The 16,470-nt window shown below is 41.0% G+C and overlaps 1 protein-coding gene across 5 annotated transcripts in view; it reads right to left on the bottom strand.

The window, feature by feature from the left end:
* The window catches only part of llgl2 (LLGL scribble cell polarity complex component 2), a 142,681-nt gene that overhangs the window by 39,046 nt on the left and 87,165 nt on the right, over positions 1 to 16,470 (bottom strand). For 3 of the 5 annotated variants that reach the window (XM_069929356.1, XM_069929354.1, XM_069929355.1), the window contains exons 4-9: positions 15,239 to 15,320; positions 14,530 to 14,648; positions 10,848 to 11,003; positions 7,394 to 7,556; positions 2,401 to 2,530; positions 1,096 to 1,150 (exon numbers count right to left, since the gene is read on the bottom strand). In XM_069929356.1, the coding sequence (XP_069785457.1) occupies positions 1,096 to 1,150; positions 2,401 to 2,530; positions 7,394 to 7,556; positions 10,848 to 11,003; positions 14,530 to 14,648; positions 15,239 to 15,320 (705 nt within the window). The remainder of the gene's footprint in view (positions 1 to 1,095; positions 1,151 to 2,400; positions 2,531 to 7,393; positions 7,557 to 10,847; positions 11,004 to 14,529; positions 14,649 to 15,238; positions 15,321 to 16,470) is intronic. The other 2 variants (XM_069929357.1, XM_069929358.1) reach the window with 1 other exon arrangement.

The following is a 16,470-nucleotide window of genomic DNA, read 5'->3' as shown; positions in this document are numbered from 1 at the left end:
ATGACGCTGAAAGGAAGCAAGAGGCTAGAGAATCTGCAGATATACATTGGTCATCTGAAATCACCAAAAGGAATTTGGAAGGAATTCTGGAAATGTGGAATAAAAATGTTGTAAGTAGTCATTATCGAACATGTTTAACTCAGTGTTGAACCTTAAAGGCTGTAACGTGACTAGCTGGAGGATCAGCTTCTATTCCGCGAGTTTTCACTGGATTATGTTCAAGTAGTTTAGGAGGCAGGGAACAGGGCAGAGAGTGAGAGACTAATTCTCTCCACACTATCCATCCAGCTTAAAGTGACTGATGATCAGAAGTACAAGGATTACACCTAAACAATGTAGTGCAAAGCAGTAATAGTTTGAATTACTGGTAGATCTAAATTGGGTTATGCACAGATACACCATATATGCTGTAGTACATGCTGAGGGAGAATGGAGAACAACGATTTTGCATCTCCTACAATTCCACAGGAAGTGGAGTACAGTGGGCGAGAGGTGGAAGTAGGGGCAAGAGGAGTGGAACACCATCCTTCCCCCACTCTCATAAATTTTAAAAACTAGTTTTTCTCCACATCTAGTCCTGAAAAAGTCATTGAAAATCTTCACCTCCCCATCAAATTGAATTTTTAATTCACTTTAAGCTTCATGTCCCAGAATTTATTACACCTGATTGAGCAAAGTGGTGGTGTCGAGCTGCGTTTCAAACCACTTCAACAGCCATCAAATGACATGTGCCACTGCATCCTTCAGGATTATCGAGCATTGATTACTACATCCTCTAGTTGTGAGCTCTGATCTATAAGTTGACCAAGTTTTCTTCCCACCTTGCAGGTGTTGGGGGAACTGGATGGTGGGCAGAGGATGTAGAAACACAGGAGGCACGGGTCTGGGCGACCAGCTCAGTGTTCCTAACATTTACTGGTTTTATTAAAAGTCAAGATGGGCTCATGATAATTATATGGCAGTTTGCCACTTTTATTATGCTCTTTGCAGGTGCACTTGTATAACAACTGTCCTTTCTTCCCAACATTCACCCAGCACAACATACCTGCTTGATTTTCATTAAAGTACGCTGCAATAAGCATCAAAACAACCTACCTTTGCTTGGTTGCTAACCAAATAATCTTTGGAATTGCTTTGCAGGGGTAGGGACCTGTGGGGAAAGAGGGAGAGAGAAGCTTCATTGCAAATCTGAAGTATTCAAGAGCTCAGACTGGATCCAAATTTTGTTCCTTGCTTAAATGTACTCCCATTTTGTATGCTCCCTGCCACCCTCTTCATGCTACTGTATATGGAACCCTGTATTCCTACAGCAATTAAATCCTATCACCTTGTAACAATGATGCATCACCCAAACAATGTGCAGAGACCACATGCAAGTGGCAGGCCTCACTATGTAGCCCCTTGGTGCTGAAAAGCTGGTCTCAGGGTTGCACCCTGACCTGTACAGAGAGTGGGCATCATTGGGGAGTGGAACACCTGCTCTACATGTTGACAGACACCTAGACCCACCCCTCTCATCATCTCCTGTTGCATATGATAAGGGCTGCACCGCTATTTGGCTCTGCACCTCTTCACATCCATCTGGTAGAAAGCTCATTGGTGCCCATTTACCAGCAGGCCAGTTGTCATCGAGCTGGAGACAGTGTGCAGCTTCCATTATATTCAGCTGATGAGAGAGCATGGAGAATCTAGGTGACCTGTCCGTAGCCACCACCAAACACCTTAATGCTGGGCAGGGCCCCGAGCCCCACACTAACAAATACAACACACCACTAGCCTTCACAGGCAGCCACTGCCCAAATGGGCACCAATGAAAACATTTCAACAATTTCATTTCTATGGAGTGCCTGTAGAGGGCTGACTCTATCTGGTCCCCACCGCAGCAGTGGGGATTCACACCAGGCTGTTGCCACAACAGATTCCATGAGCATACTCCTTCCTGGAAATGCACCAAGGTTGTGTACAGAAAGTAGAATCACAACAAAATTTGCTTCAACATCTTTAATTTACCTCAAAACATGAAAGCAATTCTTCTATTTGAATTTGCTCCTCCAAGGCTTCACACATTAGCCTAATCCAAGCTTCTTGACTGCTGCCTAGAGCCCATGAATGTCAATGGTTACTCATGCTTGGAGTGGGGTAGTTTCAATAATGTGTCCTTGGCATCCATTGGAATACATCCCAATATCCCAACCTGTAGCCCAGAACATTTCTGCATCCAACATTGCTGGTCTTCCAGATACCAGAAAACATTTAAGTTTAAAAAAAAAAGTCAAAGGGAATCAGTAATACAAGCATATTTGATATCCTGCAGGGGTTTGTGCCCTAAGTTCTCCATTTTTTATAAAATTTTTTTTGCCTTTCAATGTAGGTGACACATTTACATCAGTTCATACTGACCATAAGGCACTGCTTTTTCCAGTGGCTGTGGCAATCGATCATTTGAAACAGGCCACTGACAAAAACTACCATCACTGTGCGAGCTGATGATCATCCGCCCATCTCTCTGCCAGGCCACACTCTCCAACTGCTGTGAATAGATAAGTACTAGTCAAGACGCGAATAAACAATCCCAGTACAATTTAATTGGAGCTACGTGACAGAGAATGTTTCCTGCCCCACCAATAGCCAAGGCAGATGAGAAAGTCTATTGCTACAAGTGGAATGTGTGTCACAAGCACCAATTGGTTCACTATTAGCCTTTGCAAATCACCGACTTCTTATTTGGTCTGAACAGCATTCAACTCAGTTGTGGTTGCCCGGCAAGAGATATGGGGCAACTCAGAGTGGGGGGGGGGGGGGGGAAGAACTTTTGGGGTTAAGGGATGAGTGGATGTGGGAACTGCGGGGGTACTTTATGTTTTAAATGTGTTGTCGTACATTAAGTGTAATAAGAGAAAATAGGAGATGAAAATGGGGAAAAGGGGGATGAAGGTGGCGAAGAAGTGTATGCAAGATATAAGATGGCCATGTTGAACTATATGACTATAAACATTAATGGAATACATAGCCAAATTAAGAGAGGCTACTAAATTTATTGAAGAAGGAAAAAATAGATATAGCATTTGTGCAGGAAGCACATCTAACTGAAGAGGAACATAAACTAAAGAGAGACTGGCTAGGACATGTAACAGCAGCATCATATAATTCAAAAGCTAGAGGTATAGCTATACTAGTTAACAAAAATGTACCAATCAAAATAGAGGAGAAAATAACAGATCCGGCAGGGAGGTATGTAATGATAAAGTGTCAGATATACTCAGAATTTTGGAGTTTGCTCAATATATATGCACCTAATGAGGAGGATCAAAAGTTTATGCAGGATATTTTTTTGAAGATTGCAGATACACAAAGAACTTTATTGATAAGAGGGGATTTTAAACTTAATTTGAATCCAATGTTGGATAAAACTGGACAAAAGACTAGTAAAAAGAATAAAGTGGCCAAATTTATGGTTAAATCAATGCAGGAAATGAAACATGCATATATGAAGGAGACAGCACCCAAGAGAGAAGGAATACTCATATTATTCAAGTAGGCATAAAACATACTCAAGGATTGATGTGTTTTTGTTGTCAGCCTATATTCAAGGGAGAGTTAGGAAAACTGAGTATAAAGCTAGACTATGATCAGATCATTCACCTCTATTATTAGCAATAGAACTGGAGGATTTCCCACCAAGAACATATAGATGGAGGTTAAACTCCATGCTCCTTAAAAGACAGGAATTTCGAGAGTTTATTGAACGTCAAATTAAAACATATTTTGAAATAAACACAGGATCAGTGAAAGACAAATGTATATTATGGGATGCAATGAAAGCCTTCATTAGAGGGCAGATAATAATTTATGTGACTAAGATGAAAAAGGATTACAATCGGGAAATAGAGCAGTTGGAAAAGGAGATAGTAAGTACAGAAAAGGGATTAGTAAAAAGGATGATATAATGAAAAGGAGAGAATTGGTGGACAAAAAAATTAAATACGAAACATTACAAACGTACAAGGTGGAAAAGAACATAATGAAAATAAAGCAAAAGTATTATGATCTGGGAGAAAAAACAAAATATTAGCCTGGCAACTTAAAACAGAACAAGCTAAAAGAACGATACTGGCATCAAGGAAAAAGGACAAACAAATTACATATAATCCAACAGAGATTAATAAAAACCAAGGAATTTTATGAACAGTTATACCAAACTGAGAACGAGGGGAAAGATGATTAAAAAAAAAAGAGGAATTTTTAGCTAAAATTGAACTGCTGAAATTGCAAGAAAAGGAACAAAACAAATTAATAAAACTATTTGAAATAGAGGAAATACAAGATGTATTAAAAAGCTGCCGAACACATGTGAGAGAGTAGAAAAATTTTGGGATGATCTCAATCAGATATTAAATAAAATAACAGAAAACAATATACCAAAGAATCCAGAGATCTTTCTCCTAAGTAACATAAAAAATAAAGAATTTGGAATTGACTTGGAGGATGCACAAAAAAGATTTGTTAAGATAGCCCTAGCTGTAGCAAAAAAATGTATTATGTCAACCTGGAAATTGGAAGATAATTTGAAAATACAACAATGGTATATAGAAATGAATAAATGTATTCCATTAGAAAAAATAACATATAGTTTAAGAAATAATATTGAAATATTCGAACAAGTATGGGAGCCTTACATTAAATACAATAGCGAAAACCTACCGGGAACAAACATTACCTAAGTTGATGGAAGGAGAAGAAAAGAAAAGAATGGACACAGTAGAATTTCTGGTGTATTTTTGTTGAATGACAACATTGTCTAACTGAATTAATGCAACCTAGATTGTATAACTAAAATGGATGAGAGGGGGGGGGATGGGGGGGTGGCTTGGGAGGAGGGAGGGGGGAGGGAGAAAAAGTCACTGTAAATGTGTGGAAAAGAAAAAGTGTATATCATGGCTATTGTGATTTATGGTGTGAAAAATAAAAAATTTAAAAAAAAAAAAAAAAAAAAAAAGCTGCCGAACAATAAAACACCAGGAGAGGATGGATTTCCAATAGAATTCTATAAAACATTTAAAGAGTTATTAATTCCTCCTCTCCTGGAAGTAATGAAGCAGATAGAAGAAACACAAAACTTGCCAGATTCATGTAAGACAGCAATAATTACAGTAATACCAAAGACGGGAAAGGATCCATCAATACCAGCATCATATAGACCAATATCTCTACTTAACTCAGAATATAAGATAATAGTGAAATTATTAGCAAACAGATTGGCCAATTGTGTACCTAAAATAGTAAAACAAGATCAAACTGGATTTATTAAGAAAAGACGAACAGCGGACAATGTCTGCAAACTTATTAATCTAATTCACGCAGTTCAAGGAAATAAGAAACCAACAGTGGCTGTTGCTCTAGACGCAGAAAAAGCCTTTGACTGAGTAGAGTGGAATTACTTATTTAAAGTATTACAGAAGTGCAATCTACCAGAAAAATATATAAATTGGATTCTTCTTTCTTTCTTTCTTTGGCTTGGCTTCACGGACGAAGATTTATGGAGGGGGTAAAAGTCTACGTCAGCTGCAGGCTCGATTGTGGCTGACAAGTCCGATGCGGGACAGGCAGACACGGTTGCAGCGGAAAATTGGTTGGTTGGGGTTGGGTGTTGGGTTTTTCCTCCTTTGTCTTTTGTCAGTGAGGTGGGCTCTGCGGTCCTCTTCAAAGGAGGTTGCTGCCCGCCGAACTGTGAGGCGCCAAGATGCACGGTTTGAGGCGATATCAGCCCACTGGCGGTGGTCAATCCAAGTCGCATTAGATAAATTAGCAGAGAGGTATAATCAAGGTGATTTGCAGTTACCAAATTTTAGAAATTATTACAGAGCCACACAATTAAGGTATTTATCAGATTTTTTAACCAGACAAGGGAAAAACCAGACTGTACTAAAATAGAACTAGATAAAATAGGGGAAAAGGTACTGGAACATGTACTTTAAAAGTGGGATGAAAAGCTGGTGCAATATAAAAACTCACCAGTACTGTATCATTTATTTAATACACGGAAGAAGATCCACTTAGGAAGGAAAAAAAAACGAATGATCAAATACCAAAATTACTATTGTCGCAAAATCCGCTAATCCCTTTTACAAATTTTCTTTTAGAGAATGGGAGAGAAAAGGAATCAAAAGAATAGAAAATTGTTTTTGGGAAAAAATTTATTAACATTTGAACAGTTGAAGTACAAATATGGAATAACTCAAATGCTTATTTAAAGGATAAATTGGGAAACAGCTTGAGATTACCTGAAGGAAGCAGCTTTGAATACGTGATTACAGACACAATGATAATTAAAAGATTTATAACCAACATGTACATTAAGCTGCAAGATAAGGAAAATGAAATAAACTATAAACCTAGACAGAAGTGGGAAAAGAATCTAAACATACAGGTAAAAAATGAAGTATGGGAAAAGTTATGTTCTGGAACTATGAAGAATAGAATAAACACAAGGTTACACATGATACAGAATAATTGGTTACACAGGGTATGTATTACTCCTCAAAAATTTAAAAAATGGGATTCAACATTATCGGATAGATGTTTTCGCTGGAAGGAGGAAATGGGAACAACATTACATGCAACTTGGGCATGTACGAAAGTAAATACATTTTTGGAAGAATTAAATCAGATATTTAATAAAATTACAAAAATAACAGACCAAAAAAACCAGATATATTTCTTTTAAGTAACATAAGAAGTAGAGAATTAGGCCTCAAATTGGATAAAGTGCAAAAAAAATTCATTATGATAGCCTTAGTGATAGGAAAAAAATGTATAATGTCAACTTGGAAAATGGAAGAGAGCATGAGTATACAGCAATGGTACATAGAAAACATAACATACAATTTAAAAAACAAAGTCACAATGTTTGAACAAATTTGGGAACCATACATGGAACATATCAGAGAGAGCTTGCCTACGACCTCCATCCCCTAAAATGAGAATGAAAACGATAAGAAGACAAAACGATGAGATTCAGTGTGTAATAAATAGATGATGCATTTTTCTTGTCTATTTACCTTTGTGTGAAGATATTGTTTTATGGTTTTATTATATTGTATATGTTGAATATTTATGGGTTTTGGAGGGGGGTGGGTAGAGGGGAGGGAGTGAAAGGGGGAAAAAAGGAGAGAAAAGACCACTGTGTAAATTTAATGAGAAACGTTTGTACATATTTTGGTTTATATGGTTCATAGTGTGAAAAATAAAAAATTATAAAAAAACAGCATTCAACTCCAATCATACACAGGACGACTGACTCTTCAACAATATCTCTGGTTCTCTCAAACATTACACCTTAACTGCACCGTCACAAGGTGCACGGTCAGATTTGGATTAATAAATCAGCAAGTACCTGGTCACCAAGAAAGTGGTGTGTTGCTTGGTTGGCTTTCAAGTCCCACAATATGACAAGACCTCTACTATATCCAACCACAATCTGATGGGGAGTTCTTGGATTCTCTTGCAGGGCCTCAACAGATCCCAGTGAGCGCCGACTTCGATATTCATCAGGTACACTGAAGGGATGAACATAAGTAGGTTCATTTTATATTGGTGGTCTCTTCTCCCACATCTGCCTACACTGGTCTACAACTAAAGGTATCAAAGATGGAGATGGTCCATTGAGCCAGAGAAGTTTCAAGACCAAATAGTAGATCTCATGAAGAGCATCTTCAAAGGAATTTTGAGTTATCTTTAGATAATTCTCCATAATGTGCAATGACAGCCCTTCCAATACTATTCGTTAATTTCCCATGTGGCGTTTCAATGTTAATACATCTGGATTGTTCCGGACACTATATGAAGCAACTGATACAAGTTTTTGGCCCTGGAACCATTACTAACCAACCAGTGCTGTGCCAAATAGCCAAACCTCTGCTTCCAAGAAAATTCATATAAAAATTGTTCCCTATAAAGTGGAGTGAAGAATATGGATTATTTCATGTTAAAGCAAGCACATTAGTGGAGTCTGATGATTCCCTGATATTAAATTAAGTGGAAAAGCAAATTCTGTAGAGGACATAGTATACAAAGGGAGATAGATAGGTTGAGTGAGTGAGCAAGGTTCTGGCAGATGGAGTACAATGCTAGTAAATACAAGGCATCCACTTTGGAAGGAAAAATCGTAAACAGGGCTACTGTCATAATCATGAAAGATTGCAGCTTGCTGTTGTGTCAACATACCCAGGAGTGCTTGAACACAAATTACAAGAGGTTAATTCGAAGGTAATCAAGGCAGCAACTGGAATAGAACAGAATTTCAATTTTGGCCTTCTCTGCCAGAGGAATTAATTTAAAGAGCAAGAGATTCTACTGCAACCATCCTGGGTACTGGTAAGGCCACACTTGAAGTATTGTGCGCAGTTTTGGTCCCTTTATTGAAAGGTATACTAGCTTCAAAGGCAGTGCAGAGATAGTTCACCAGGTAGATTCTGGAAATGAGGGCATTAGCTGAAGAGGAGAGATTGTGAGGCCTGGGACTAAACTCATTGCAGTTCAGGAGGAAAGGAAACAAAATTATGAAAGGAATACAGGCTGCAGTAAGATAGTAGTAGGGAGGTGGTTTCAACTGGAAAGTGAGATTATAATTAAGAGATAGCCTCAAAATTTAGGTGAACATATTCAAGATATGAAGAGGAATTGTTTCTCCCAGGGAGTAGTAAATCTGTGCAATTCACCACCCAAAAGGGTGGTCTGATGCAAGGAGGCCAGAAGACTTCTCCATTGACAGGATCACGGTCGGTGCCAAGGACTCAACTCTTGAGATCAGCTCTCATTTGCTTTGATTTAGAAACAGGGATGAAGGACACTTGGCTCATTGAGTTATCAGTGCATCTGTTGATTTTATTATTCTACTTATACTTTTGTTAGTGTGCTTGTAGTTTTACTAATTTTTTTTTTTAAAAAGCTGCATTTTACTTGTAGTTGGGGAGTGCTTTAACAAACATTATTTTTATCTTCATTTGATGTTTTCTTTCTCTATTATTGATCTGGATCCTTTGAACCTGTCTGTATTGACAAGCATCAATTTCTGGTACAGGAGATAGAAGGGGTACATAAAGAGGGAGCTCATCACTGGAGAGAAGAATGGAGAGAGACAGGAAAGAGAATTAAGAGAGTAAAGGAGAGTCAGGGATTTTCTTTGAATTCCAGAATGATCTTGGAAAATGAGCAGAGATGACGAACACCCTATGGTAGATGGATACAGAGACAAAGATCACTTGGTCCATCTCCAGCAACACTTTCTCAATCAGTTTCCATTTTGGGAGACAAACTATCAGTAGACATCTTCTATAAATCTATTGACTCCCACACTTGCCTCAAATACACTCACACCTAGTCCCCTGCAAAGATTCTAGTCCTTTCTCTTAATTCCTCCATCTCTGTCACATCTGCTCCCAGGATGAGGTCTTCCATTCCAAGATATTAGAGATGTCCACCTTTCAAAAACGTGCCTTCCACTCTACCCACCATTAACTCAGTCTTCACTGCTTCTATTTCCCATACATTTGCCCTGGACCCTCCAGCTCCAAGATGGAACAAGGACACCTACCAACATATTCTCCTCCACAAATTCCACCACCTACAATGTGATCCCACCATCAGACACATCTTCCCCTCTGCTCTCCACTTACCACAGGGACCACTTCCTCTGGGACTCCTTAGTCCACTCACCCCTTCCCACTAATTACCCTCTCAGTATCTTCCCAGAGACATAAAAAAGTGCCACATCTCCTCCCTCACCACCATTTGGGGCCCCAAACAGTCCTTCCAAAGTGAAGCAACATTTCACTTGTGAATCTGCAGGGCCCATTTACAACATCCAGTCCTCCCATTGTGGTCTCCTCTGCGACAGAGAGATGGATTCATTGAGCACCTTCGCTCCACTAACTACAGCAGCAAGGACCTCCCAGTGGCCAATCATTTCAATTCCACACAACATTGCACATCAACATGTCTCTCTATGCCTCGTGTACTGCCAAACCAAGTCCACCACAAATTAGAGAAACAGCAACTTGCATTCCAACTAGACGGTATTAACATCAACTTCTCCAGTTTTCATTAAACCTCCCCCTGAGTCTCTTTCCCTGTCCCTCTAACTCCTTTCCTCTAGCTACCCACTCCCTTCCTTCTCCTATGAGAGAGTTACCCTCTCCCAATCCCACTACTCTGTCATCTGTATCCACCTATGTCCTTTTACCTCTTAGTCTGTGATCCTCCCTGCCTCTTCCTTTTCTTCTCCCTCACCTTTCTGTTCAGGCCTGATTTTGCTTATACCCAATCCCAAAACAATGGTTACCCTTTACTTCCTTTGGATGTTCCATAACCTGTTGAGTTTTTCCTGTGCATTTGGGTATTGCAACAAATATCAACTTTGACAGAGTTGTTGCTTGGCGGGAAAGAATGGAAAGGGTAAAGTACATGGCTATTCATCGAGAACCAGAATGCAGTAGATTTGGAAGAAAAATGGGACTGGGACCCTCATTGGGTATAAGCAAAATCAGGCCTGAACAAAAAGGTGGGGGAGAAGGAAAGGGTAGGGAGGTTAAGAGGTAAGAGGTGGATACAGATGGGAGAGTAGTGGGAAGTTTAATTAAAATCACAAACTTTACAAGATAGACAAGAGCACCTAATGTCACCACCAACATCTTGCATTTCAGTCATTCATTTAAACTTGAAATAAATGGCAATACATTCATGAGACCAATGATTAGCAATTTTCAATCCATACCATTGGTGTAAAAGTTCATGTTCTAACAGTTAAAAATGTGAACAGCTTGGTTTGGAGCTACAGAACAGACACTTACTTCTGTAAAACAGCTTCATGGGTGATTGCTCTCTCCTCCTGCTCTCTGAACAATGGTTGTTCCACCACAAAGACACATCCACCTTCTGTTCCCAGAAATAACACATCAGAGGAATGAGGCAGGACCACGGTTATTGTCGTAACACTTGGAGGAGCACTGCAAATAGCAAAGTAGGTTAGAGAGAGCACTAACTGATTCAGAGAACTACTGAAAAAAAAACAGAACTTGGTATCATTAGCTGGTGTGGACATGTCACCACTAAATAAGGCCAAATGTAAACATCGCATTTGGAGTCACAGAGGAGACTGCAAATGCTGGAAGCTGAAGTTGAACTCAATCAGCAGGTTGAGTGGCATCAGTGAGAGAAAGAGAATGCTGAGAATCAGAATTTATTATCATGAACAAATCATGAAATTTGGTGTTTTGTGGCAGCATCATCGTGCAAACATTTATATCACAACTATCTTACAACAAGCTGTCCTTGTGCCGTTGAATACTCGTCTTTAAGTTCCTCTATCTTTTTTCCTGATGGTAGCAGAGTGTGGCAGAGGTCGACAGCATCGAGTCCACGCTGCTGAAGATCCAGCTGCGCTGGATGGGTCACGTCTCCAGAATGGAGGACCATCGCCTTCCCAAGATCGTATTATATGGCGAGCTCTCCACTGGCCACCGTGACAGAGGTGCACCAAAGAAAAGGTACAAGGACTGCCTAAAGAAATCTCTTGGTACCTGCCACATTGACCACCGCCAGTGGGCTGATAACGCCTCAAACCGTGCATCTTGGCGCCTCACAGTTTGGCGGGCAGCAGCCTCCTTTGAAGAAGACCGCAGAGCCCACCTCACTGACAAAAGGCAAAGGAGGAAAAACCCAACACCCAACCCCAACCAACCAATTTTCCCTTGCAACCGCTGCAATCGTGTCTGCCTGTCCTGCATCGGACTGGTCAGCCACAAACGAGCCTGCAGCTGACGTGGACTTTTTACCCCCTCCATAAATCTTCGTCCGCGAAGCCAAGCCAAAGAAAGAAGCAGAGTGAAGAGGGCATGACTGGGTGGAGGGGATCTTTGAGGATAGAAGCTGCTTTTTTAAGACACTGCCTCATGAAGATGTCCTTGCAGGAGTGAAGTCTGGTGCCTGTGATGCCATAGGCCAAGTTAACAACCCTCTGGAATTTTTTTTTTCTTGTCCTGAGATTTGGCACCTCCATACCAGACAGTGATGCCACCAGCCAGAATGCTCTCCACGGTGTGGAAGTTTTCAAGAGTCTTCGGTTACACACAATGTCCTCAAACACCTCACAAAGTATAGCCGCTGGTGAGCCTTCTTCGTGATTGCAACAACATAGAGTCTACAGGACAGATCTTCAGAGATGCTGACACCCAGGAATTTGAAGTTTTACCCCCTCCACTACTGAGCCCTCGATGAGGACTGGGTCATGACCCCTGACATCTTATTGGAAGTCAATTATATCCTTGGTTTTGCTAATGTTATCTGCGAATCTTTCAATTTTTCAATGGGTTAACTTAATCAGTCTTTTACAATGTTTTAACAAGATTAACTCAATCAGTCTCATAAGGGTCCAGGATTGTCATTTAACGTGTTTAACAGTCTTTAGGAGTTACTGCAGACACTTCCTCCTCAAAGACTTTGGGTCTTGTTTAATGGAAACACTCAGCACCTTGCTGATTCTGAAGGTTGCTCTCAGCTTGCATCAGTAGTTTTAAATTCAGTTTGCTTGTACAAGTCAGATATCTGGCACTAGGTAGTGCCAACTCTTTCTACCACACCCGCTGCAAAACCAAATCCAGTGCAGGTAGTAAACAGCAAAGCTTCACCCCCAGATGAATTCAATGCTTTCTACGCCCCATTTGGCCACCAGAACAAGGAAGAGTCACTGCGTACTCCCATGTCCCCTAATGATCCTCTACTGTCAGTATCCGAGAATGAAGTGATTTCAGGATTTGATCGGAGCACCCAGCTGAGTAGTGAAAACCTGTGCTGGCCAATTTGGCAATGCATTGACTGATACCTTCAATATCTCACTCCGACAGGGTGCAGTACCCATTTGTTTCAAACTACTGACCAGTGGCACACATATCCAGTAATGAAGTTTTTTGTGAGGCTGATGTTGAAGCATATCAGCTTCTGCTTGAGCAGTGACATGGATCCCTTCTAATTTGCCTACCCCAGCAACAGGTCTATGGCAGATGCCATCTCACTGGCTCTGCACACCTGGAACACCTAAACAACAAATACACATAAATCAGGATGCTCTTTATTGATGACAGTTTGGCATTCAACGTCATCGTCTCCCTACTGAAAACTGACCAGCAAACTCCAAAATCTGGGCCTCAACACCCGACTGTGTAATTAGATCCTGGATTTCCTCAACTCTAGACCACAATCAGTGAGGATTGGTAAGAACATCATCTCCACAATCTCCATCAGTACCAGAGCACCACAGGGTTGTGTACTTAACCCCCTGCTCTATTCACTTTTCACAGGCGTCTGTGTAACTCAGTACGATAATATCATCATCTACAAATTTCCTGACGATACCAGTGGGTTGTACAAAAGGTGGCGATGAGTGAGCAGGCAGGAGGAAGATTGAAAACTTGGCTGAAAGGTGTATTAACAACAACTTCGCACTCAAAGTCACCAAAACCAAGGAGCTGTTTGTGGACTTAAAGGGAAACACAGAGGTGTACCATCCAATAATCACTGGAGGATATCAGAGGTGGAGAGAGTGAGCAAATGTAAATTCCTGGATAAATGGCATCATGAAAAAAAAAACATCAGCACCTCTTCTTTCTCAGGAGTTGCAAAGGTTTGATTTGACCGGAAACCTTGGCAAACTTCTACAGATTTGTAGTGGAAAGTGTGATGACAGGCTGCAACACGGCCTGGTAGGTGGACATCAATACCCGAGCATAAAGCCACACAAAAAGATAGCAGACACAGCCCAGTACATCACAGGCAAAACTCTCCCCATTATCGAGGAAATACACAGGGACCGCTGCTGTTGGAGAGCATCAACAATCATCAAGGATCCACACCACCCAGGACAAGCTCTGTTCTCGCTGCTACCATCAGAAAAGAGGTATAGGTGCCACAAGACTTGTACCACCAGGTTCAGAAACAGTTACTACCATCCACCATCAGTCTCAAATATCAAACTTAGAAACTCATTTGAGCACTTACTTTACACCTCATTTATTATTGGATTTTTGTTTTCTGTAGTGCACAGTTTGTTTGTACATTTTCATTGTTTACATTTCTCTTTTGAGCACAGTTTTTTTTGCATTACCGATAAGTAGAAATTCTGCCTGGCCCACAGGAAACAGAATCTCAGGGTTGTATGTTATGCCATGGATTAACTCTGACAGTAAATCTGAACTTTGATATGGACCAATTGGACAGAAAGGCCCATTTCTCTACTCTTCAGCTCTATGACTGTCAATGTTTTGCTGTCCATTTCCAGTCAAGATCTCTTCTTTCACCTGATTTTGACCCATTGCCAATTCTCCTTCACAATTGTGTACACCCCAGCTCAAGCCTAGTCAGTTTAAATCAGTGGTTCTCAACCTTTTTCTTTCCACCCACATACCATCTTAAGAAACCCTTTACTAATGTATGTGGGTGGAAAGAAAAAGGCTGAGAACCGCTGGTTTAAATCCTTACCCAGGCTGCCCTCTGAGATCGAAGTGAGATTCCTCCCTCAGGATGCTCAGTCCATCTGAGTTTTTCTTCAGCTTCCACAAATGCAGGCTGTTATCGTCCAGGAGTGTCACCAATTGACCCTGCAACAAAGATATTCTGCATCAATAGATGCTGAAGCATTTTAATTACATCTTTGAGAAAGTTCTCCCTGCTGCACAGCAGCTTTTCTCACATGGGTAACTAACGATCCGTGTTCACCACCTTTCATCCCATTTAGTTTTGCACCGGTATACATTACTTATCGCAGATGAAGAGTGCAGTAGGGAGCAAAAAAAGTCAAGGAAAGAGGATCAGAGAGGAATAGGAATAGGTGAGGAATAGGTGTAGGATGGGAAGAAAACAAGCCCTTTCATGCCAGGCTTCCACCTACAAGCGTGGAGGGAAAACATAAAACTTACCTTTCACGGAGCACCCCTAAAAGGCTGCTCCTGCACCGCATTAATGTCAAGCAGCGCCTTGTAGGGCCCTCTGGAGCCGATGGAGGCAGGACTACTGGTGCCGTAGCGCCACCCATCATAAATACGCGGCAGAGCAATGGGCGTCTTTCCTACCCGTAATCCCCCATGCAGCTGGAACCACTGCTTCCCAGAACGGTTCCAGCTGCGTGGGGGATTATGGGTAGGGAAGAGAGGAAGAAGGAGGGAAATAAAATCAAAAGACAATTCATTACCTGTTCTGGTAGGAAATGAATCTGGGTAACTGCTGCATTCTCCTTGTGCAAGCCCATGATCTCCACCTCTGGTGCTCCATAGCTGCAGCCACAGGTCAAGGATTACAGGTTTAAGAATCCCTCTGAGAATATCAATGGCACACTCCCGAATGAACTGTCCAACCATGGACCATGTCAAACCTACTCATCCCATGCTACAACTGACTATAGGTAGCATGCGTAGGGATGAGATACAGAACACTTGCAAGCTACAAAGAAGCCTGTAAAGTTTGAGGGAATGAAAGAGAAACACATACAGCATATGGCAGAATTAAGTTTTTGTTTTGTGGAGTTTCCGGAAATTGAGTCTCACTGTAACAAGGTTTGAATAACAGTTAGTTGAAGGTGGTGTCAGGCCACATCAAAAATAACATACCCTCTACCCTCAGTTGAATTAGTTATGTGTTGCAGACTCATTACATTAATGTTCCCCATATCTCAACAACCAATTCACAAGGCCAAAGATCTATACCACTAGCTGAGTATCTTCTGCACTGCCACCCAACTGACCATTATTTCATTCTCTCTTGATTTTAAAATTATTTTATTTTTCTCTTTGTAGCACAATCCTACTACAGCGACGTTGACTTGGGCTCAAACCTGGCACTGTAAGTAGTTTGCATGTTCTTTCTCATGCCTGTGTGGGTTTCCTCCGGGTGCTCCAGTTTCCTCCATCACAAAAACATTTTGTGTTTGGGTGGCACGGTTGGTGTAGTGGTTAGTGCAATATCAACAGCGCCAGCAATCAGGACTGGACCAGGGTTCAAATCCCACGCTGTCTGTTAGGAGTTTGTATGTCCTCCCTGTGTCTGTGCAGGTTTTCTCTGGGGGGGGTTCCAATTTCCTCCCACTGTTCAAAACGTACCGGGGGTTTAAATTGGGCGGCATGGACTCGTGGGCCAAAATGGCCTGTTACCATATTGCACATCTAAATTTTGAAAATTTAGTAGGTGAATTGATCACATAGTTGTTGGACGGAAGGGCCTGTTACTATGCTTCATCTCTTGTTAATCGTTACTAATTTGTCAAAGTTCAAATTTATTGTCAGAGTACATACAGTGCCCTCCATGTTTGGGACAAAGACACTTTTTTTCCTTTACTTTCCCCTGTGCTCCACAATTTTAAATTTGTAATAAAACAATTCACATGTGATTAAGCACACACTCCAGATTTATTCAAGGTTATTTGTGTAC

Source organism: Narcine bancroftii, chromosome 3, assembly GCF_036971445.1.
Source record: "Narcine bancroftii isolate sNarBan1 chromosome 3, sNarBan1.hap1, whole genome shotgun sequence".
Taxonomy (NCBI): Eukaryota; Metazoa; Chordata; class Chondrichthyes; order Torpediniformes; family Narcinidae; genus Narcine; species Narcine bancroftii.
Note: the sequence above shows the minus strand (reverse complement) of the source record. Positions and strands in the feature narration are given on the sequence as shown.